Raw genomic sequence first — 25,075 nt, 5'->3', positions numbered from 1 at the left:
GATAATGTGTATAGTGAGAAAAAACATGGTTTAACCACATCATTACTCGACAAGCAATACTATAAATTTTACAAGACGTTGAGGGTTGTGCCTCAGTTGTAATTTACAACAATAATTCAATGCCTGCATTGGTTTTGCCATCACGTAAACAGTTCTATGAAACTATAATTAGGTCGGAGTAATTTGTGATGTAGCTTTAGAGTTGAAACAAAATGAATTATAGATGAGTCGGATTGCTGCAGAACGTCGTTCCTCCAACCTCGGTGCAATAATTCGTTTAAATGAAATGATTTCGTTCATATCTTTAATATCCCGGAATGCAAAAGTAGAGTGGATGAGAGACTTTAGCTCGATAGAATAAGTAAGCAGGCGCACGATCCTCTGCAATCTACGATGTGGATATTGCATTAGATAAAGTCACACGAATTTAATGAAAAAGTTGGGAGTAAATGTAGATATTTTCTTTTGTTTTACCATTTAATTATAAATCATGTTTTGTGTCGTGTTAAAAATCCCATCTAAAAATAATTTTAAATTCACAATCTAAAATTCTTTAGGTGCATAAAAGAAGAGTTGTGTACCAGAATGGATGGGAATTCATGGTGCGTGCAGACTCATCTGAATTGGTTCTTAGATGGTTTAATAGTTTAAACGAAAGGGGATTGCTGACTTCCTCCGCACGTTTCATCCACCTCCATTCACGACCATTATTTTCATTGTAATGGGTCGGGTCGGGTTGCGCAGTTAGGTAGTAAAGTTGGACCCGACAGAAAGTGGTGTTGTGTTGTGAATTCCACAGTTGACAGCACTGCGTTTGCATTTGTGAGTCGTTTATTTGAAAATCGGAAATGCAGATGTCAAGGGCATCTTCGCAAAAAATCACCCAATTCCAAGCTTTAATCCGCGGCACGATCAACCAGCGCCACCCTATCCGCCGCCCCTCCTTCTCCGATGCGGCCGCGTTCCGCTCTCCTTCGCCGATTTTCCACCCCCAACAACGCCTGGGCAATAGCACGTTCCGATTCTTCTCCTCGAATTTCGACAAAGGCTTGGCGCAGAAGGTGTTTGATAAACCCGCGGCCGCAGTGAGCTCGGCCTTCTCGCGGTACCGCGAGGCAATTGGGTTGCAAATCGAGGCATTTTGCAAGAGGAACTACCTCTTTCTGTTGGGCGCTAGTGGAGTTATCCTTTGCGGTATTCTTTGGAGGATCCTCTTCGGAGTCGCTAACCTCTTCGTTGGAATCTCCGAAGGCTTGGCTAAGTATGGCTTCCTTGCCCTTTCATCTGCTATCGTTGCTTTTACTGTAAGTTCTTTCGCCAGCTTGTTTCACATGTTCTAGGCTACGTCAATTATTATGATTGTTCAATACAAACTCTTCCATTAAGATATAAGTAACCACTGGGCTATGTTTGGATGAAAGTTAGGAAAGTACAATGCACATTTCCACATTCCATTGCACAAAATGAAAAATGAAGAATAATGCTTTGAGAGTAAAATTACTTTTCAGCTCTCCCAGTGAAATCCGAACATATACTAATTTGCATCATGTTAACGTATGCTCGTTTGAGATCGGAAATACTGGTGGTGGATCATGTTTTGATTCATGTATGAATGAATGGTACATGGAATGGGACATTATCTAATTGTTTTATTCGCGTTGGTTGTCTTTCAGGGCTTGTATATCCGCTCGAGGTTCACAATCAACCCGGATAAAGTTTACAGAATGGCAATGACGAGACTTAACACGTCTGCCGGGATTCTTGAAGTTATGGGTGCCCCTCTTTCTGGAACTGATTTGAGAGCCTATGTCATGTCAGGGGGTGGTCTCACCTTAAAGAAGTTCAAGCCGAGTATTAGGAGCAAACGGTGTTTTCTCATTTTCCCCATTACAGGGTCTGAGAAAAAGGGACTGGTCAACGTTGAAGTCAAGAAAAAGAATGGCCAGGTAAATAAATTGTATATTAGGAAATCATTTCACAGAATTTGTTAGTCTTCTGTTTACATTTATTTGCTTCCATCATCCGTCTGAACATTGTAGTTTTGCTTCCAAAGCTAGTAATATTGTTGAGTTAGGTACATTTCGTTGTTCCCTTCCCATGTCTTGAGAATTGTTAGTTATATGATTCAAGACCGTTTCTTGAAAAAATTCTTATCTGGTTATTAGTATTTCCGTCTCCATCTGTGTTATATGATAAATATATTTTCAATAACCACATCAGGTTTTATTCAATGCATCAATATTGATGATAAACATTCGAGCCCAAACAAAAAGTAAACATACAAATATCTTGCACTGACCATGTACCTAGAATCCCAGCTTCAAAAGTTTTTTAAATTGTTTTTACTCTTTCTCATATTGTAATGTGTCGCCTGCAAATGAGGTGTTCTTTTATTAATGTCGAAACAGGAAGATACTCATATGCATTTGAGATCTTTATATTGCAAAACTTAGCTTGACATATGATAATGTGCAATCTATGCTACTTTTTGGCTCATTTGGTTGGAGGCTTGGCGCATAATGCTCGTGTTTGAAGCCTGTGGTTCCTTGGCATTGCAACTAATTTTATTTAAAGCTATTACCTAACTGATATGATGGGGGATTGGGATGCTTTGCTCCGTTGGGGTGTGTGTGTGTACAGCAACCACCAACGGTGTCTTTTCCCATTAGTAGGGTTGGCTACATACTTTGTTTTTTGTTTTCCTTTTCAGCTAAGGAGGATTGCTTATACTTTAAATTCCATGTAATTTAGTTGGCTGTCTATGTAATTTCTTTTGTATACAAAAGAAAAAAAGCCTCGCACTAAGATGATTGGTTGGCTGGCAACTTGCTACACCACGTAAGAGCATAACAAAGGAATAACAGAACAGTTTGCTGTGCAAGGATGCTACGGGTATCTATCAGTTCTCTAATACTTCAATTGGGATGGATTCATGAATAGAGGAATGGTTTTGTTCTTAGTGAGAAAATAAAATGCTTTATGCCTGAATCTTGCATTAGTGGAAGAATAGTCGAGAGGAGAGGAGTCTGCTGTTCTTCAAACCACCCAAGGCTGAAAAGTAATAATACACTGACATATGCATGCCCAAAAAATTGAAGCGGCTCATATTTACAACCCAAGATGATCTACATCGGGATCTATAGATATATCTAAGAAGTGAGAACAGAACCTTAATGAGAGGTAAAGCTTTTGAGGGAATAATGGAGGATGCAACTGCTAGTAGATTCCTATTTTGTAATTAAATTCAAAAGGGTTGAAATGTGAAGAATGATGTCTTGTTTCTGTCGATTGGTTGATTCGTTTTGAAATATATCTCATTTCTCCTACCACGAAAGTATCACTGCTGATGCCAAGCTGCCAACGTTTCTGCTGATTTATGCTTGCTGTTGTTATAGCATATTAACTTCAACATCTACTATTTTGTGGTTATTAAATCTTACTTTTGGTTGAGTGATCAGAATGGATGAAAATGTGTTTAATTCTATTATAAAACGGTTACTCAATTGAAAATGCAGTCTTTGAAGCTGAATGCATGACATAGATATTCCCCATGAAGTTATTTATGTGACAATATCATGGTTTCGTTTCCAGCAATATCCCCCAAGTTACTTTAGAGCAGGCGTAGGTAGTTGATACAATATCTGGTCTTCGGTGTATGTTCCTAATTTCTCTTGTGTTTCTGCAGTAGGACATTATGCCTGGCCTAAGAATGTTAATTAGAATTAATAACCTTAATTATCTGCTCTGTTTATTTAGAGAAAATTAGCATGGGCTGGTAATGACTGCACTCATAATTTATGATCCATGATGCATGATGATTTCCTTCGGGCTTGTAGTCCTACAATTTCATTTTTGAATATGATTACGATATATAATTTTTTATTTTAGTGCTTACTTTCAATTCAAATAGAAGAACTTATTTATATCAAGTAGATTTTAGCTTTAGAATTTTTTTCAAATTACTTTTTTTTTATTACGATAGTAGTTTTCTTTGAAGTGACACTTGTGATTATTAAAAACCAGAGAAAATACATACTAATTTTTAAAAGTTGAGAGGCTGCATAACATTTTGAAGTAGTCAACTTTGGCTCCCCCTCCAACTGGGCTATAGCTTGTAGCTTCTAGCTTCATCCCGTTAGGTAGTTGCTTATGGTTGTGTCCATCCATTATCTATGTACCTCCAACAAATAGAAATTTTTTGTGCTTGACAAAGCCATTATCTTTTTTTGTCACCCCTTTATTTATTGTGGTGTAATTATTAGCAAGAATTATTCTCGAGAAAAATAAACGTAATATGTGAAGAGATATTTGTTGCTTCAGGGTATGCTTACTTTGCCTTTCCCATTCTGTTTATACGCAGTATGATATGAAGCTTCTGGCCGTTGATGTACCCATGGCTTCTGGTCCAGACCAGCGGTTGTATCTAATTGGTGATGAAAACGAGTACAAGGTTGGTGGGGGACTAATATCCGAGCTTAGAGACCCTGTAGTGAAGGCAATGGCGGCAACCAAGGAATTTGATGCTCTTGATGAGATTGAGGAAGAGGAAGATGCTGAAAGAGAACGCCTGGAGGATGAAAGAAAGCAGCGTGAAGAAATTGAAAAGCTTGAAAAGAGTGGCACCTAGTAATAGGCTTTCCAGATGTTTTTCTTCTGATGATGTTATTTACAACACATTTTGTTTTGTATGAGTTCGAGTTTTCCGTAGATTTAGAAACCCTTGTACCAGAAATGGCCAAGTTTATCTGAACCAAAGTTGAGAAAATAAAGCTGACAGGGATCAACGTGCACTGGAATGGACTCAAATGTATAATCCTTGTCCACGATATGGTTACTATCTGCCATGGTTGGATGTCATTTCAGAGACCTTAGTGTTGAACACCTGTCCCCTACCCCTTGAAAGTTGTTTCTAGTATTCTTCTCCGACTTTCCAAGGATTCTCAGTGTGACAGGTGCCTCTCAACAACTTACAGTGAGTGCTGAAATTCTAAGATAAGACTAATAGCTGCTCTCATCTGACCACTTCGGTTGCAGAGTTAAAACTGTAGCTCGCATAAAAGAACACCGGTCAATTTACAGTGAAACGTTAAAAATGTAGGTTGCATTTACAAACTGGAAAGCAATAAAATAGTACGGGAACGAAAATTTTAAAATTTTAAAAAGTTTACTGTTAAACTGTACAGAACAAAAGCGAAGAGAAAGAAATAAAAAAGTTTAATTACTTGGATGTTAATGATTTTGGTAGCAATGTGTCAATTTGGTACTCGTAAAAAAAAATGTTAATTGTATATTTATTTTTGAAAAATTGTTTCAATTAGGTCCTTTAAAAAAAAAACGTCATATGTCACTCTTTAGTTTTTTTAATTTTTTTTTTGTAAAGTTTTTTGTTGTTTGTCAAGTTCCTGTTGTGACATGTGGCAATGTCACTGTTGTGACAAGTGTGACAAATATCATTGTACTCATTTCAATTTAGTACTCATATATACTTAATTGTTTCAATTTAGTCATTACTTTTGTGTCTTTGGTTTAATTTTGTTCCATTTTTTTTAATAATTGAAGTAAATTTTTTAATTTACTTTTTCATAAGATTAAAAGTAATTAAGTATAAATATTTTGACAACATTAAGCACTGATATTTACATTAAAATTTAGTGGTAAAAAATGTTATACTAATAGAACAATATAGTTATCCACTTTTTTTTTCAAAATAGAGCAATATTGTCTCTTTCCAATTCGGGACCAAATCTATTATTTGTATAAATGTTATACTAATATTCTTTTTTAATAAAAATGACTTTTTAGCATATTTATATCTTTTCAATGTATTCTTTGACCACTAAATTTTAATATAAATGTAAGTACTTAATTTTGTAAAAATATTTATTCTAAATTAGTTTTAATCTTATAAAAAAATAATTAAAAAATATACTTCAATTATTAAAAAAAAATTGGGATAAAATTGAACCAAAGACACAAAAGTGGGGACTAAATTGGAACAATGAGGTATATATGAATACTAGATTGAAATAAGTACAATGACATTTAACACACGTGACATTATTTTGCCATGTAGCACTGATATTGCCATGTGTCACAACAGGAACTTGATGGCAACAAGAAATTTTGCAAAAATAAAAAATAAAAAAAGTAAAAGAAATTCAAAAAAATTAAAACAAATTAGAGAGACACACATGGCGTGCCGGCGTTAATTATTTTTTTTCTGAAAAAGACCTAGTTAAAACAAATTTTCAAAAGTGAAGACGCAATTAACATTTTTTTTCACGGATACCAAATTGAGATATTTCTACCAAAGTGGGTACTATCAATAATTAAACCAAAGAAAAATAATTTTTCTTTCGAGTTTTCCGGTCACTTATAATGTTTTTTTTTTTGTCTGTATTTTGTTTGCTTTGATAAAAGAAATAGCTAGAGTTTTTTTTTATTATATGTGAGTCTTGTAGTTTCACGGGAGCTTTAACCGTGCTTAGACAAAGTAAAAGAATTTTTCTTCTAAAATAGATATCCATTGTGATATTAAATATATTAGTCTCCCTGTTTATATATATATATATATATATATATATATATATATATATATATATATATATATATATATCTACACGTATAATAATTGTTAGTATTGTTTTACATCTGATACCGTTATGACATTTTGAGATCCACAAAAAAATTATAATGACTAAAAAGTATAATTCCTTCGGAAGCAAATAATATAGTGTAATTTTTTTATGACATCATCTAAAAATAATATAAATGATGATCTTTTATTGAATGACAATACAAAAAAAAAAGTTGATTGTTTATGTTTATTAAAACTTTATACTTGTTTTCATACCCATTGATGTTTTCGAAATTAAAGACCAAATTACTTTCTTTTTCTATGTATAATTTTCTGAATAAAGAGAATTAATAGTACATAGCAAGTTATGGTTTAGTAGGAAACTATAAGTTAGAGAAGACATAAATATCTAAAATGCAATGTTGAGCACAGAAAAAGAAGACTAAGAAATGTGAATAGATGTGAAATAAAAGGAATGGTTAGCAAGGGCTTCAGAAGCACATGAATGTTCATTGAATGACAGTTTTGTTAGCTAGGAATTGAAGAATTTAAGAAAGGGTTTGTGCAGTGTGTGTGATTGGTGAAATATTCCGTGCATTTATTTACACCGCCACCATGTCTGAAATAGAAGTGAAAAATGGACTACTCAAGTTGCTTTTGATATTAATGAGGCACTTATGTTAGTTGTCTATAGCTATGTGTGAATGTGATTTCATGCTCTTTAACTATGTGTCTACCCTCATGTTCCTTCTTCAGCTACCCTCATATCTTAGTATTAAGCATTCTCATGGCAATGCTCAACAGATAATCAGGGACTTATTAGATAAATTAAACAAGTTATAGAAAAGTGTTCAATTAATTTTCTCACTTGTACAAGACTCGTGTCTTGTCATGAGAAACTTTCTGGATGTCGTCCTTTTAGATAGTAAGAAAATGTTACCAACACCCTTTTCAACAAATTTGTTATTATTGGTTAAATTTATAGAAATTACAAATTTTAACGAAACTTTCATGTTATTAAATAAACCTCACACTGTTTTATAACTTTCAATATATTAGTAAGTTAAAATGTATGGTAAGCACTTTTTTTTGTAATGGAATAAGAAAAATATTTCATTATGCTTTATTCGTTAAAAGAGTACCGATGTGAATTTCACCTTACTCGGACAATTTAGCTATGATCCACATGCGACGTATTAAAGAACAATCTACAAAATAAAAAAGTTCATATAAAAAAATTCATTGGACTAAAATGCTCTCGAAAATCGCATGAGCCAACCTGAGTCATTTTATCAAGTTAATAACCTTATTTAAAAATGAAAGTAGAAAACAAACATATTTATTTTTAAAAGCTTTTATACGCATAAAAAGTACATGCTCGATCTAAATCTAAACCTAGGTTAGAATAGGTTAAAATTGGACCATGTCAAGTTAGTAACGTTAGTCAAGTAAGATTGAAAGATCAAATTCAGGTTAGGACAAGTTGGTCGTGACTTAGAATAGATTGAGTTGTCATGGCTCTAGTTGTGTAGAATTTAGTTGGACTAAGGTTAATATAAGTTAGGTCGGGTCAAGTCTAGATTAAATGAAGCCTATTTTCAGTCAAATCAGGTTAGGTTAAGATGAGCCTGATTCATGTTGAGTCAAGTAGGGTTGGATACACATTAGGTTAGATTATATTGGAACCTAAGTTAGGTTGAGTCAAGGGAGCCAAAGTCAAGTTGAGTTGGGCCAAGTTAACATGTGTAGGGTTGAGTTGTGACTAGGTTCAAGTCAAGCCAAGTTAGATCGGGTTTAGGTCTTGTCAAATTGAGTTGAATCCATGTAACATCCTAATTTTCACTTTCTAAAATCTATAATGCAAATTACATAATTGAAAAAAAACTTCATTCCTATTTTTGTTGAAAATCTCAATAAAAAAAATATTATTTTACAACAAACTTATTGAAAAGGAAAAACATAAGGTTAAAAGACTATCCCAAACATCTAATGATATTGACCCCTTTTCCTAGGATCGCTCATCTTCCTCAACACTTCTACTATCATATGCTCCAGTATAAAAACGATCATCGTAGTTGTAAATCATAACCACTAAAATAGAAGAGTGAGCTAACATACAAACAACCAACCTTACAATTACAATTCACAACTAAATAATAAAAGAAAATTACGTCATATCCCTCCACCAACATTCTAACCCGACCCATGATCATATCCTAGCTCAAAACATATTATCGAAGCAACAATGATCTCACACACCAGCTCAACACTAAAATGGTCTCAACTAAAGGCATCATCTCATACAAAGCCACATGATAAACAACTTTCATAGCTTGTTACCAACTTTCACAAAGTTTTTAGCCTTTTGTTCTTCGAGAACTAAGTAAATATCAGGTTTTCAACTACAACTTACGCACATAGCAGACCACTCATTCACTCAACATAAGAGCTAGAACTCATCATTGCTCCCAGAGTCATACAGACGGAGTTCACTTCCCACTGCTAGGAGTGACAATGTGGGCTTGGATGCGGGGTGGGCCAAAATATTGAGCCCATTGGCCCGCAAAAGCCCAGTTCGCATAACTCACAACCCGTACGGGCTGGCCCGCGACCCTTATAAAAAAGTTAAAAGAAAAACAAACCAGCACTTGTATATATTGGTTACTTTCCTTTTGGACTTCTGCATGAATGTTCCAAATTCTTGTATGAGTGGAAAAGACAAGAGTTATGTATTTTTAATGTGCAAAAATTTGAAGAATACATCATGCATATCAAAGTACAAATATGAATATGAATATGATGAACATGTTGAATTATCAATTTATCATTTAACTCCCCAAAGTCTTTGCTTAATTTTGTGAACTTGTTGAAATTTTCCAATTTGTTGAACATTGAAAGCTTTGTCTTAAGAATTAAAAAATAAAAAATAAAAAAGCGGGCTGAACCGAGAGCCAGAACTTATGTGGGGCGGGCCAAACTTTTCAGTCCACATTTTCAACGTGGGACGAGCTAGCCCAACCCGTATTTTGCGGGCCAAGTGCAAGAATGGCCTAAACTGGTCGGGCCGACCCACATTGCCACCCCTACCCACTACTCTCTTGAAGACACTTACGGGCAATGTTTATCATTTGTACCACTATGTAGAGTTTACTAGTCATTCACTCATGCGAAGTTAAAACCCCTTTTGTTCACTAAGAGTCTTATGGACGAAGTCCACTCCTCCTTTCTCCCAGGGTGGAGTCTTTAGGTTCCATTTCCCACGATTTTCCTAGAGAGTCTTACAGGCGAAGTGCCCTACCTTTTGTTGAGCCACCACAAACAAGCATACATTTATGTTTTCAAATAAGAACATATTAACATGTCATCACAATTATACTAAATAACATTAACTCTTCAATTTTGACTTATAAAATAATATATCACATACAAACAAGAACACAAGGAAGAAAATAAGAATGTAAGCTCCCCTTGCCTCTTACACTTCACTTCTTCCTTCGCCCTTCAAAACTCAACCTTTAAAAAAATTTCCCTTAAACTTTATTCTCCCATATATTTATAAGCCTAATATTTCCGGGGAAAGTACAATATTTTATTACCACTTATTATTACCTAACAATAACAATATAACAATATATAAGAATATCTCATAATGTCTAACAATATCTCAAGATATCTTTTAATTTGTAAATATAATAATATCCAAGAATACCAACTAATATCTAATAATATTTTTTTCCTAATTGAATAATTATTCACCAAATCTTATTTCTTAAAAATAAATCTTTTAAACTAAAATAAACACTTTAAATTTATAACTAACAAACCATTTTATTTTTTATTTAAAATATTAAACAATATTTTTATATTTATTTAATTATTAAAATTTTTAGGATCTCATAATCCATGTCTTGTTTAGTCAAGTATGTCCATGTAAGCTTGAATCAAGCTCAAAATGAGTATTGCCAAGTCCATATTGGGCCATGTTAGATTGGGTTAAGAAGAGCTCAATCCAATTCAGGCCAAATCAAGCAATGTGGGTTGAACCTAAGTTAGGTTGAGTTGAGCCAAGTTCAAGTTTATTAGGGTCGGTCTAGTTAAACCTTGTTGGAATGGACCAAGATTTGGAAAAGTTGACCTAGAATTAAGTTAGACCGATTTAGGTAAGACCTACTATATCAGACTCGAATCCAATCAAGAATGTTCAAGTCGAGTTGCGTCCAAGTCATGCAAGTTTGGGTCAGATCAAGCCAAGTTAGATTAGATCGAGCTAGGTCCAAACAAGTTCGTTAGGTCCTGGTCAGGTTTAACTAGGCTAAATGTGATTTAGGTTAAGATAGAATTGAGTTAGGTCAAGTCCAAATCAATTTGAGGGTCCACAAAATCTATGTTATGTTGGTTAGGCCTATTCCAGGTCAAAATGGCTCAAACTGAGTCAAGCTCAAATCAAACTTTATTGGATTGGACTAAGCTCAAGTGAGATTAGGTCAGATTGAGACTAGATCGAGTTGTGTCAGACTCATGTTAGACCTAGTTTCAAACCCATGTAAAATCCAGTTGAGTTGGGCCTCAACATTGTAATAAAGTTTCACATTAAAAAACCAATTTATAATAATGTGAAATATTTATAGATCAATTTGTAACCTAAAGTATTTTAAATATTCATCGTTTGCTCGAGCCTAACCCATCTATATATGGAAGTTTTGGATGATGGAGTTTTTTCGACCTACTAAAAAAACTTATTTTAGAAGGGAGTTGAGATTTATACATGAGTCACAAGTGAAATTCTGAGTTTTTAACCGGACAAACTTTAACCGAACTTACTCATTAAACAACTAGTTGATCCATATATACATGCATGAACTATAAGATTTTTGAGATCATCACTAATGTGATGCGTGCAATGTAAAATTGCTGCTTATTATCAAAATTCTCTCTTAATTTATCTTTTATTGAAAGTGGAAACAGATATGATGACACGATGAGTTATGAGTGACAGCCTACCTATATCTAAAATAGCATTAAGAATAGTGTGGAAGGATGGAAAGGAAAGGATTTGAAATGCTTCTGTAACAGCCAACCACCTTCTTCGTGTTTTTATGGGTAACTCATTAAACAGTTGGCCCCATTGTGGTCTAGTCTCTCTCACAAACATAGCCAATATGTGCCAATTTTAAATGTTTAGTTTCTGTTCACACCTTTATCCTATTCCTACTTCATCTTTAGTCAAACACTTTGGAACATGACAATAGGTAATCATCAAAATATTCTTAATCAAATGGACTGTAATGGATTTTCATAACTAGTTAACAACTCCCAGTTTTTACCTGATTCTCATTCCCTCGTTAGTACCTCATCATGGCCTATACAATAATAGGTTTTAGAGTGCAAAGTGCCCTCTTCTTTTAATTAATTAATTCTCATAGGGGACCATGCTCATGGATTTTGATGTTGAATAACAATTCAAAACAGGAATTTATCTCAATCACTTTCCTCTTCATGAACCTCTAATTACTCCTTCAAGAAAGGTTTCCAACTCAACCATAACCACTGGGGGAACTCCTTCCTTCCTCCTAGTTTTGACAAAGACTAACTCATACTCTGAAATTTTTAACTGTAGAGAGAAATACAAGAGTTAATATCTATGTTGAAAGAGTGAAATATTGATGGGGAAGTGAGGTTTTTAAAGTACTCCATTATACGGTTCTTCAGTAGTTTTCAGAGTGGCATGTCAGCATATCCTTATTTATGCCTCGGTGGTCTTTGTACTTCTTTTTCATACGATTACCTCTACAAAATTCATGCATTGTTCCTTATATGTTGGGCCATTTTCAAAAGCAGCAGGTGGATATTAATGTACTTGTACTATAGTTAGCTACATAAAAATGTTTGCTGAACTCCCTCATTATTGCTGTCATTGTAGCGACTAGGAAAGTTCATTTTTTTCTTCTTCTTACGGTTTTTCATCAAACATATTCAGCTACCCTCTCTTTTTTTCTGTGTGAATCTCTTGAAAAGAGAAGAAATCATACTCTTAATATTGGTAACACCGTAATGCCAAGTCTGATGCCACCAACACCAACTCTGCTGAGTTGTAAGTAACTTTAAGGGAAAACTAGGCTCCTTCTCAATTTTAAAGTTACAAGTCATACTATATTTGCAAGAAACAAAAATAGTCAAGTACTATTGAGCTCCATTTCACACTGTGCTTTGCTTTACTAATTAACTTGCTTTCTTCTTTACCTCGATGATATTTCCTAACTCATTTTTCGCGCAGTGATGCTTCACACTGTGATGTGTTCTCAGCCTCCCAGAACTGAATTTCATGCCAAGGTAGCATCTCTACTTCCTTCTAATTCCATCTCCAATACTTGCAGTTTTTAGATTGGAACACTTGATAAATATTTCATTATCCATGATTAAAGATAGAAGAATTCCTGTTACTACTGATGCTCATCACACAACTGTTGTTTGTTCCTGATCCCTGTAAAGTTTTTATCCATCTTCATGATTCAGTTTTGAGTGTCTTTCTGGTTATATATGTCTCACAAATTGGAGAATTTTTCAGGTGTGAACTGTATGTCTTCGATTTCTTCTCTAGACTTTGTTAATTTTAATGTTTTATTTAGTTCGGATGATGGACAAACGTTCTGTTTTGTTTGCTTTAAGTGGAGGAGGAATCTGAAAATTGTTTTTGTTGAGATGTTGATGCTATGTTAGCTTTGAGTTGTTTAATACAACACCTGACCCATCTGCATCTCTTTAATCATCCTTTGTTTCTGTGCGTGTCAAAATCTGGTTAATCAAATATTTTTCTGTGCTTCAAAATGACCTTTCTGCAGTATTCACTGACCAGATAAGGTGGCAGAAATGAGAAATCAACACCAATGATTTATGTTGATCTTTTATAAATTATGAGAATGCGGTCTGCTTTAGGTAAAGAATGCTTTTTCTTTATAAAGTACACCGGAGAATCAAACTTTTACTTTTTCTTTTTGAGTTCTATTTTTTCTTGGATTCTTAACTATCACAATAGCGCCCTTTGTTTTTCTTTTAACTTCTCCCTTCTTGGTTGTTTCTGAAACTTATAACCACCGATTTGTGAGGCAATTTCTTTATTCTCGGTGAAAAATGCACTTTAGTCCCCCATTATCTAAAGTTCAGAGGCAAACCTTTGGCTTTTTACTTTTTCTTTTTAAATGGAGGAGTCAGCATAACACTTCAGGTATTGAATGAAAGAAAATGCCTCAACTGATGCATTTGAAAGAAGGAAGTTCCCTTCCTTTGTAAATGGTAAGCAAGCATGAATGACACTGTGTTTTTTGCTTTATTTTTTTTTTCTTCTCTGCAAAAGCTGCAGCAAGTGTTGTTTTCAGTTTTCTGCATAAACAGGAGACTAGTCGTAAAATTCAAATTTTCTGCAATAGAACTTAGTTCAACCTTTTTTTAATTCAACGCTCAGTAATGTGTTTTTCCTACTCTTTTCATCTTGTAAACTAAACACTTCCTGTTTGCTACAGTTTAAAACTTAAAATATCACTGATTTTAGGATAGCTTCATGTAATCATGCTTACCCAAATGATCATTTGTCTGAACAAAAACTGGTCAATTTGAACTTTGACAATATTGTACTTTCTCAGCTACAGGATCAGCCAACAACTTGCTGCAACTTCCAAAGCCAGACTAGGAGAGAATGAAGAACAGTTAAGTTCAGAAGCCGGAACCATCACTTGCCTTGATTTTGCATCAAACAATAACCATGAAGTTGCAGTTCTCAATTGTTGCACTTGTTCTATTAGGCTCCACACTGTCTCTCTGTGGCCTGATTGTAGCTGACTTGAACTCTGACAAACAAGCTCTGTTAGAGTTTGCTTCAAGTGTCCTACATGCCCCAAGGCTCAACTGGAAGAATGACTCTGCTTCAATTTGCATGTCATGGGTTGGTGTGACATGCAACTCAAATGGCACACGTGTCATAGGCCTTCACCTTCCAGGAATGGGATTAACCGGGACCATTCAAGAGAACAGCATAGGAAAACTAGATGCTCTTAGGGTCCTCAGTCTTCATTCTAATGGCCTAAGAGGAAATCTTCCTTCTAACATCCTCTCTATTCCTTCACTCCAATTTGTATACCTTCAGCACAATAACTTCTCTGGTGCAATTCCTTCTCCTGTGTCCCTTAAACTCTTTGCATTTGATATCTCCTTTAACTCCTTTTCTGGCAGCATCCCACCTACATTTCAGAACCTGAGAAGACTCACTTGGTTGTATCTCCAAAACAATTCCATATCTGGTGCTGTTCCTGACTTCAACCTTCCAAGTCTCAAACATTTGAACTTGAGCTATAATAACTTCAATGGCTCAATTCCAAATTCCATAAAGACATTCCCTTATTCTTCTTTTGTCGGGAACTCTCTCTTATGTGGGCCACCACTAAATGATTGCTCCACAATCTCCCCTTCTCCATCTCCTTCCACTGATGATTACCAGCCACTCACCCCACCTACCACCCAAAACCAAAAGGGTACCAACCATAAGAAAAGCTTTGGCCTGGCTCCTATCCTTGCTCTAGTCATTGGGGTCTTTGCCTTCCTCTCTCTGCTAGTTGTAGTGATCTGTGTGTTCTGTTTGAAGAGGAAGAAGAACAGTAAAAGCAGTGGCATACTGAAAGGAAAGGCTTCTTGTGCTGGAAAGACAGAGGTTTCAAAGAGTTTCGGAAGTGGGGTGCAAGGGGCTGAAAAAAACAAACTATTTTTCTTTGAAGGTTCCTCTTCAAGCTTTGACCTTGAGGATTTGCTGAAGGCTTCAGCTGAAGTTCTTGGAAAAGGAAGTTATGGAACAGCATACAAGGCTGTTTTGGAGGAGGGAACAACAGTGGTAGTCAAAAGGTTGAAAGAAGTTGTGGTAGGAAAGAAGGAGTTTGAGCAGCATTTGGAGATTGTTGGGAAATTTGGAAGCCACTCAAATGTGATGCCCCTACGGGCTTATTACTATTCCAAAGATGAAAAACTTCTGGTTTACAACTACATGCCAGGTGGCAGCTTGTTTTTCCTGTTGCACGGTAAGTACAAAACTCTTCTCATTTTCTTCAAAACTAACAAGTCTTGTGATTCTACATGAACCTCTCAGTTTTAACTAAACTATGATAAAGCGACTTTACTTGGTATCAATCATTGTTCTATAACCAACTTCTGATTGAAAGTTGACAAATTTAGGTAGTTTATACAAAAGCTTTTACATTGTCGGTGCAAACACTATCTACTCAACATCCTTAACATTTGCAAAATCATGTCTTGAATTCCATGCTTGAGTTACTGATTGAACTAAAGCTAGTGGTCGCATCTACAACTTATGAACTTGAATTGTATGCAACAGGAAACAGAGGTGCAGGAAGAACCCCACTTGACTGGGATTCCAGAGTGAAGATTCTGCATGGAGCGGCAAAGGGGATTGCTTTCATCCACTCCGAGGGAGGTCCAAAATTCACACATGGCAACATCAAGTCAAACAATGTGCTGATAACCCAAGAACTAGAGGGTTGCATCAGTGATGTTGGATTGCCACCTCTAATGAACACCCCAGCAACCATGTCGAGAGGCAACGGATATAGAGCTCCAGAAGTCACAGACTCAAAGAAGATCACTCAGAAGTCTGATGTATACAGCTTTGGGGTGCTGCTGCTTGAAATGCTGACAGGGAAGACCCCACTGAGGTATCCAGGGTACGAGGATGTTGTTGATCTTCCAAGGTGGGTGAGGTCTGTTGTGAGGGAGGAATGGACTGCAGAAGTGTTTGATGAGGAGCTTCTGAGAGGACAATACGTTGAAGAGGAAATGGTGCAGATGCTTCAGATTGCATTAGCATGTGTAGCTAAGGGCTCAGAAAATAGGCCTAGAATGGATGAAGTTGCTAGAATGATCGAGGAAATTAAGCATCCTGAGTTGAAGAACCGGCCATCTTCTGAGTCTGAATCCAATGTGCACACACCATGATCAATCTTTTTTATCTTTTCCTTCAACCTTGTTCCAGAGGGAGAGTAATAACATTTCAAGAGAATTGGATGTTCTCGTATTTTGTTCTGTCCTCAATTAATAAGCATGTTTCATTGTAAAATACTTTACTCATGTTTTTATTCATGTTGCCCTTAACAGCTTCCTTCATGTTTCACAAAGTTATGAAAAAAATTGGCTGATTGTTGTTCAGTCTTCAGAATTAATTCAAGCTCCATTTTGCACACCAAAGGTGCCCCATTAAGTTTTCCTTTCAATTTTCAATTATATCTTCTTCTGAATTAATAAAATATTATTTGAAAACAGTAGAGAAAAATGTAAGAGACATATGAGTGAGAGTGAAAATGTGTATTTTATTTAAAATTAAGTAAATTATATTACATAAATATAGGCATGCATTTATTTAATATAAAAACCAATAAAATATATTATTTAGGATATGGATACTTTTAGAACCGATCATAAGAAACAATGATTTGACAACTAATTATACTAATATTGTAATATATTTTAATTTTAAATTAAAGTATTGATATTTTAAAATAAAGTTGTAAAGTGGATACTTATTTGGTAAAGGGTGATAAGATGTAATCTTTTATTGTTTATTTATTTATCTAATTTGTATGTTTGTGTTAAGTTTGTTATTGCGGATTTTGATGGGATATTCCCTATAAATTGACACCTTCTATTCATCGCCTAATGGCAACTCCAACAATAGGATCTTGCTCGGTTCTTAATTAAGAACCAGTTCTTGTTAAGTTTTAGTATTGGAATAAAATGAGGAATCATTCAAACAAAAAGGAAATAGTAGATAAGAAATGGGAAAAGGTGGTAAATATAGATAAATTGTGGGGTCTATTTAAAATAAGATAAGAAGTTGGATTAGCTTTTTAGCTCTGGAATAAAAATTAAATTTTGTTAAATCTTAAGTGTCAGTGAAGAAGAATACAATAAAAGTGGTTAAGTACCGCCAGATATTCTAATTCGCTTTTTATAATATTGTTTTTATCTTTTGAAAAATCTGAATAAGAGACGCTAATGAATTTATGGTGGTGGAAAAAGTAGAATTTTGTTCCGTGATCCAAGCTGAATTATGGGCTATGTATCATGGGCTGAACATTACTCTCGTTTCAGACTCATCAGTTCAGTCCAAACACAGCCTTAGGATTATTGTTTTTTTTATCCCCGTGATATTTTTATTAACATGACCGTGTCATAATATCCCGTAACCAATTCAAAACTAAACTTTTTATATTATGGAAGGGCGAACACAAAATAATATACCCAACCTAAATGTAGTTTTAATGCCTATTCTCCATTTAAAGCTACCAAAACCTATTTTCCACACGTAATATAATTTTTATTAGATTGGTGTATCCTAAGAGTGTGTTTGGATAGAGTATTTTAACGAAGCAATTCATTTTTTTGAAGAATTTAAATTTCTTTGTAATAAAATGCTTTGTTTGGATAGAGAAATTAAAAAGAATTTCAAATGCAAGCATTTTTTTGAAGGATTTCAATGAGCTAAATTAGCAGAAATTCAAATACCCTCAAAATAGATGAAATTTGAAATTCTTCTCACTCAACCTCACATTCTAGACGATCCGAACGGGCATGACAACTCAGACGTACCCGACGACCCGAACGGGCCCGACGACCCGGATGGGTCCGACGACCTGGACAGGCCTGACGATCCAGACGGGCCCGACGACCCAGACAGGCCCCACGACCCGGACATGCCCGACGACCCAGACGGGCCCAACGAACCAGACGGGCCCGACGACCCAAACGAGCCTGATGACCCAGACAGGTCTGACGACCCAAACTGGCCTGACGATCCAGACGGGCCTGATGACTCAAACAGGTCTGACCTAGACGGGCCAGCAAACCCGGACGAGCCCAACGACCTGAACGGACACGACGACCCAAACGAGCATGACGACCCAAACTAGCCCTTCCAAATCATTGGGCCCGACAACCCGGACGAGCCCGACTACTCAGACGGGCTCGACGACCTAGACGGGCCCGACGACTCGGACGGGCTCGACGACTCGGACGAGAACGATGACTCGGACAAGCGCGATGACCCGAACGGTCCCGACGACTCATACGGGCCAGACTATCCGGACAATCTCGATGACCCAGACGGACCTGACGTTTTGAATGGGCCTGTACGAGTTGTCGAGCATGTCCGGGTCGTCAGATGTGTCCAAGTCGTTGGGCCCATCCGAGTTGTCGGGCCCGTACGGGTCCTCGAGCCCATCCTAGCCGTCGGACCCGTCCAGGTCTTCGGGCCCGTCTGGATGTACGGGCTCGTTCGGGTCGTCAAACCCGTCCGGGTATTCGGCCCCGTCCGGATTGTCGGGCTCGTCCAGCTCGTCGGGCCCGTACATGTCTCCGGGCCCGTCCAGGTTGTCAGGCCCGTCTAAGTCGTCGGGCCTGTTCGGGTCGTCAGATGTGTCCAAGTTGTTGGGCCCATCCGAGTTGTCGGGCCCGTCCGGGTCCTCGAGCCCATCCTAGCCGTCGGACCCGTCCAGGTCTTCGGGCCCGTTTGGGTGTATGGGCTCGTTCGGGTCGTCAAACTCGTCCGGGTATTCGGCCCCGTCCGGATTGTCAGGCTCGTCCATGTCTTCGGGCCCGTCTTGATTGTCAAGCCCGTTCGGGTCGTCGGACCCGTATGGAGCATTGGGCCAATGACCTAGACGGGTTGGATCGGGCCATATTGACGAACTTGACGACACAATCGTGCAGTATGGGCCGTCAGGCCTCTAGATCATCGGGCCATCCAGCCTGTCTGGGCTTCCCAGTCGATCCATCTCAGGTGGGTCATCGGGTCTAACCAATCCGGTTGCGTAGTTGGGTATGCCTGACCCATCTGGGTTGTCGAGCATGTTTCCAAATTTATCATGAATGAACTCAAAACATAATTAAACGTAAAATAAATATTGTTAAAATTAAATTTTATCTCACAATAAATTCAATTTTTTTTTCAAACAAAAAATTGAAATGTCAGGTATTTTAATTTCCTTATCCAAACAAGTTATTTAAAAAATGAATAGAATTTAATTACAAGCAATTCAAATACAAAGTATTTCAATTTCTAAGCATTGTTGAAATGCTCCATCCAAACACAAGGTAAAACTCATAAGTGATTCTTGTTCCCAACCATTAGTATATTAGAAGGGAACAAGACTTAACCCAATGTGCATAGTTTTTTCCTGTGAACTTTGCAATTTTTATCATAATTGTAGATATGTATAAGTTAGGAGAAGAAAACATATGTACAAAAAGTTTTGGATGAAAAACAACTAAAATATAACTTTTCATATTGATCTATTGAAAATTTGTCCAATATATAGAGGACAATATCTCATGATATAAGGAATCAAATAAAACCTAATATATTATCATAATACATGAATATTTGATAATAATATAAGAGAATACAATATATAATATCTCCATAAATAGAATTAAAATCAGGAGATATATGATATCTCTAACACCCGCTCTCAAAATGGACATGGAACTTATGAAAACCCACTTGAAAATAGTAGTTTTTGGAGAACAATCAGATGAAGAGAATCTTGAGAATGTGAGGACCTTGAGAATGAGGGAACTTTGAAGAAGGTGAGAACCTTGAGAGATTGGTTTGAGAAGGCCGAGAACTTGTGAAAGTTGAGAACAAGAAAGTCAAGAACTTAAGAAAAAACCAAGAACTTGAGGAAACGAGAAACTTCAAGAAATTCGGGAACCTTGAAAATTTTGAAAATCTTGAGAAATTCAAAAAATTCAAAAACCTTGAGAAGTCGAGACGGTGAGAAAGTCGACATCGTGAGAAAACAGTCCCTTCACAGGGTTTGTGAGAGAGTTAGAGGATGAAGTAGGATTCACCATGACAAGAAATTAATAAGAAAGGAGAAAATGGAGAAGGTGTTTTTTTTTGTTCATCTGATACCATGTTAAAAAGGAAACTTTAAGCCTAACTCAACCTCACAAAACCGGATGCAGCTAAAATATAACTTTCATGAAATATAACCTTGAGAAAAACTGGTTCTGATTGCATGTTAAATATGTATATGCTATAAGAAGAAAAAATATGCACAAGAAGTGTTTGATGAAAAGCAACTAAAATTTAACTTTTCATATTGATCTATTAGAAACTTGTCCAATATATGAAGTACAATATTACATAATATAAGGATAAAACAAAACCTAATATATCATCATAATACATGAATATTTTGAATATTTGATAACAATACAAGAGAATAAAATATATGATATCTCCATAATAGAATTAAAATCAGGAGATATATAATATCTCTAATAGGAAATAAAACAAAAAAATTTACAAGATAATAAAGTGTTATAATTTGTACCAAAAGGCTTTGTACCAGGAGGAGGAGTTGATGGCACTAAAATGAGCATGCGAAGAGAAGAGTGGATGAAATCAACGGTGGTGAAAATAGGTAATGGAAGCCAACAAAATTTTGTCTTCCAAAGAAGAGGACAAAAAGAGGTCAGAGCATGAACTAAGTTAGAGACATTAAGTTCTCCTTTTCCACATCTCTAATCAGTGAAAAAAATAGATAATATAATCATATTTAATTCGATCCTCCTATCCTAACACGTCTTTGACCTAGGATGTTTCACAAAGTGATTTGTCCCGAGTTAAATTCAATAACATTGCAACCTAAGATGATTCACTTCCAAAATTGATCCCTCTTAAGTTCAAGTTAAAAATAATAACATCTTAAGCTAGGATGTTTCTCTTCAAAAGTTGTTTAAGTTAAAATTGACATCATCTAGATCTATGATGGTTCAGTTCTAAATTTGATCCCTCACGAGTTCAAGTTAAAATCAAGAATCTCTCAACCCAAGATATTTCTCTTATGATTCCTCTTATGTTCAAGTTAAAATGAATAACATTTCATCTTAGGATGTTTCACTTTCAAAAGTTATCTCTCACGTCTTCAAGTTACAAACAAGTTGGCCTAGGATGTTTCATTTCCAATAGTAATTCCTCCCAAGTTCAATTGAAACTTGTGTTTTGGTTTAGGATATTTCACTTCCAAAAGTGATCCCTCCTAATTTCAAATTAAAAATGATAATATCTCAGCCTTTAATGTTTCACTTTGTGATTCCTCCCGAGTTCAAGTTACTATCAATAACATCTCAACCTAAGATATTTTGTTTTCAAAATTGTTTCCTCCCCATGTTAAACCAATAATGTATGACCTCAAATGTTTTATTTAAGAGAAGTGACCATCTGAAGTATAATCGTTAGAATTGATAGCTCTTATCTCTCTCTTCAAGATGATGACATCTTTCTTTCCATGAAAACCTAACCACAATCAACTTGGAGCATTTTAATGATATGCCCAATTAGACCTACTTTTTCTTTCAACAAAAAAAAATATTTTTTAAAGACTTTTTTATCATTTGTCCTTCCTCAAACTTGAGGGTCATTCATTATACGAATAGAGTCAATATATATGATATTGAGCAAAGAAAATGAGTTTTTCTTGTATAGACTCTTTTGGTTATACTATTACATCTTGATCCTATGTTAAGAAAATCTTAGATAATCAATTAGTTTATTATATTCTAACCAAGTGCTAAAAGATTATTTACTAATAGTGTTTTTGGATTGCAATTAAAAAAAAAATCTTTGAATGAAACGAAAAAATTTCGTTGAACGGAAAAATATAATGATGTTGCTTTGAAATCAACCAACATTTTGTACTAAATAAAACATAAAAGAAAAATGTCAAAAATTTGTTGTGACTTTTAATAATATATGAACAGATATTTGGATTCCGAAACGTGAAAACAAACACACCTAAGTCCGTAAATACATATATTTTAATATTATAAATTGGTGAAATATAAAATATTAATTAAATATATATTTGTTATTTTGTTTATACATTTTACTTATGTAAGGCCCTATTTTTTTTCACCCTTTAACAAAAAGGGCTACCCCAAATCTTATGGGCCAAGGAGCTGGCCCAAAGGATAAAGCTGATCCCAAGTTGTCCTAACGCTTCCACTCTCATTCATTCACAGATTTGCAGCCATCTCTCTCAAATGTACCACTAGAGCTCTGCTAGGGTTTGCTCCCTCATCTCAAACCAGTCCGCTCAAAGCTCAATATTGCTTTCTGCTCCATGTAAGTGATCCTAAATCTCCTACCTTTACTCCCTAAAGCTCTTTTTCGTATTCCTCTAGTTAGAGTTCCATAATAATTCCATTTTTCTACTGTTTTGTTGTTCCACCAGTTTTCCCAGTCTATCTCTCGAGCTGCTATGCTCCGTGGTTCATTGTCGAAGACCCGTGTAACCCCTTTCCAGGTACGGGAAGCTAGGGTTCGCCCTTTCTTTTGAGTTATGTTGTTTGTGCCACTGTTTTACCGTTTTGAATATGTTTGGTATGTTGATGTGAATCTGTGTATGATGATTTTGAGCCATGTGCGACCTGTTGAGTGGTAGTGCACGAGAGAACAATGGTGAGCATTGGTTTTCTTGCCCAAGCGAGCATGTCTCGCCTAGGCGAGATCAACAGAGGCTCGCCCAAGCTGCTTCACGCGAGAGGTTGCTCAGGCGACCCAGGTCCGTTCTGAGCGAGCGAGCGTCTCGCCCAAGCGATAGGGGTCTCACCTAAGCGAGATCCCGCGTGAGCTACTGTTCCCCTTTTTCGAGCCCTCGCCTAGGCGAAGGGGGCTCGCCTGAGCGAGAGCCTCTCGCTTGGGCGAGACCCTTCAGCCTAAGCGAGGTGCTGGGCGAGACAGTGCGATGTGTGATTGTTTTCTTGACGTTGAATGGTTAATGCTTGCTTGGATTTAAGTATTATGATGAAAGTATGAGATAAATGAGTATGCATGAGTGGTGTAAGTCATTAGTTGTGAATAATGGGTTGATATGAACTTAGCATGAGACTTTAATGAAATGGTTGGTATTAAAGAGGCATGATAATGAGATGCGTTGGAAATCCTTTATGCATGGATGGGTTATGATGAGTTGAAATGAGTTGGACCTGGAACATGGAAGGTGTTGGCTTTAAAGGTTGATATAATGAATGTATACTTGCATGGTGAATGTTATTTGGCTGTGTGATTATGTTTGGTCTGTGTCAGTGCGTAATTCCTTGGAGTCTCTAGGTGAGACTTTCGGGATCGTGCTTCAGTGGTCGGGACGTAATTCCATGGCCCCTGTTAGTGGGTGTTCATGGTGGTGCCCCATCTGTATAACTAGGTAAGGATTCAAGGTAAGGTTGCATCCTGACACTCTAAGGAGTCAGTTAGTCTCACCTAGAGCGGACTGACTCCTGTGGTGAGAGTAGCAGGAGGTCTGAAATTCATTAAGGACTAACCTTGTGGTGAGGGAAATTGATTCATTGTAACACTTGTAACACATAGCTCGGGGGTGAGCAGCTCGGAGGTGAGCAGAGGTATCCACCACAAGTGCGAGCATCCGCTGAATCCGACCCAGTTATATGTATCCGGATGAGTCCAGTCGTGTCTTAGTGTATTGCCTGAGAAGTCATAACATGCTTGGTTGGTATGTGTATATGGTATGGTGAATATATATTTTGATCGTAAGGATGAAAACTTTTATGCTCTAGCTTACCCTACTTTTATTGTTGTGTGTTCTGCCGTATGGTACTCTCTTTTGCGATGATCATCAACTTGTTGGTGTGAGCAGATGCGAGGAACGCCCGTGGACAACAGGGAGGTGACGGTTCCGCCGCATAGTCCGCTTGGACTGGACTTTTGTTTCTTTGTGGACCTTTCTTTAGGGCTATGGCTCATGTACTTGTTGTCCTTGGATTTATATACTTTTTGTAAATTTGTTATCCTGTTTTCTATTGGCATCGTTATTGGTATCATGGTGTGCCTAGTTTTGTAGGAGTGGTATTAAGGATCCCAGGACTACGCTATTGTACTATTCCTGTGTAGCGTTTCTTTTAATTACGCTTTTCAATTAAATGGGACGTTACAACTTAAACATCAAAGTGTCTTTACATGCATTTCTACTCATTATTCTAAAGTAAATGCACAGAAAGATACATCTACATACATAATAAGGATAAATCCCAGCCTGTAATAAATAAGTATATTGACACAAAGAAGTATCCATCTTAATTCGTAAAAAAATGCAAATAAAACACACAAATAAAAGTAGATTAATTTTACAAAAATACTCAGTCGTATGGGAAAACGGTAGAGAAAATGAATGAATTCATAGATTTGAACTCATAAAACACTGAAGAATCACAACCTATGCATGAAAAGCTAAATATAAAAGTAAAAAAAAAAAGAATATTAAATAAGTATATGAGAAAAAATTATAAGAAAGAAAAAAATACTGATTAATATGTCTAAAATCTAAATTATTAATCATTTATATAGTAATGCTGATGATTAAGTTTACCACGCATAGAAAGGTTTATTGTATAAAATAGTCTAAAAGAATATAATACTATAAC

At 36.2% G+C, this 25,075-nt stretch overlaps 2 protein-coding genes across 4 annotated transcripts; both read left to right on the top strand.

The window, feature by feature from the left end:
• The first annotated feature begins 618 nt into the window (after positions 1 to 618).
• Positions 619 to 4,857, top strand: LOC114163187 (uncharacterized). Its single transcript, XM_028047339.2, has 3 exons — positions 619 to 1,304; positions 1,674 to 1,946; positions 4,361 to 4,857. The coding sequence occupies exons 1-3, from the start codon at positions 849 to 851 to the stop codon at positions 4,625 to 4,627; spliced, it is 996 nt and encodes a 331-aa protein (XP_027903140.1). The 5' UTR covers positions 619 to 848; the 3' UTR covers positions 4,628 to 4,857.
• Positions 4,858 to 12,487: 7,630 nt separating this feature from the next.
• LOC114162969 (putative inactive receptor kinase At5g58300) lies at positions 12,488 to 16,791 on the top strand. Of its 3 annotated transcripts, XM_028046995.2 has the most exons (4): positions 12,488 to 12,668; positions 12,852 to 12,907; positions 14,215 to 15,636; positions 15,951 to 16,791. In XM_028046995.2, the coding sequence occupies exons 3-4, from the start codon at positions 14,334 to 14,336 to the stop codon at positions 16,565 to 16,567; spliced, it is 1,920 nt and encodes a 639-aa protein (XP_027902796.2). In that variant the 5' UTR covers positions 12,488 to 12,668; positions 12,852 to 12,907; positions 14,215 to 14,333; the 3' UTR covers positions 16,568 to 16,791. The 3 variants fall into 3 exon arrangements, with proteins under 3 accessions (XP_027902796.2, XP_027902795.2, XP_027902794.2); XM_028046994.2 differs by lacking the exon at positions 12,488 to 12,668 and having other exon boundaries at positions 12,741 to 12,907; XM_028046993.2 differs by lacking the exons at positions 12,488 to 12,668; positions 12,852 to 12,907 and adding an exon at positions 12,938 to 13,867.
• The last annotated feature ends 8,284 nt before the right edge of the window (positions 16,792 to 25,075 follow it).

The sequence above is a fragment of the Vigna unguiculata genome, chromosome 9 (assembly GCF_037176805.1).
Source record: "Vigna unguiculata cultivar grain cowpea cultivar isolate G323 ecotype 2 chromosome 9, ASM3717680v1, whole genome shotgun sequence".
Classification (NCBI taxonomy): domain Eukaryota; kingdom Viridiplantae; phylum Streptophyta; class Magnoliopsida; order Fabales; family Fabaceae; genus Vigna; species Vigna unguiculata.
The sequence above is the reverse complement of the archived record's forward strand: the minus strand, read 5'-3'. Positions and strand labels throughout refer to the sequence as shown.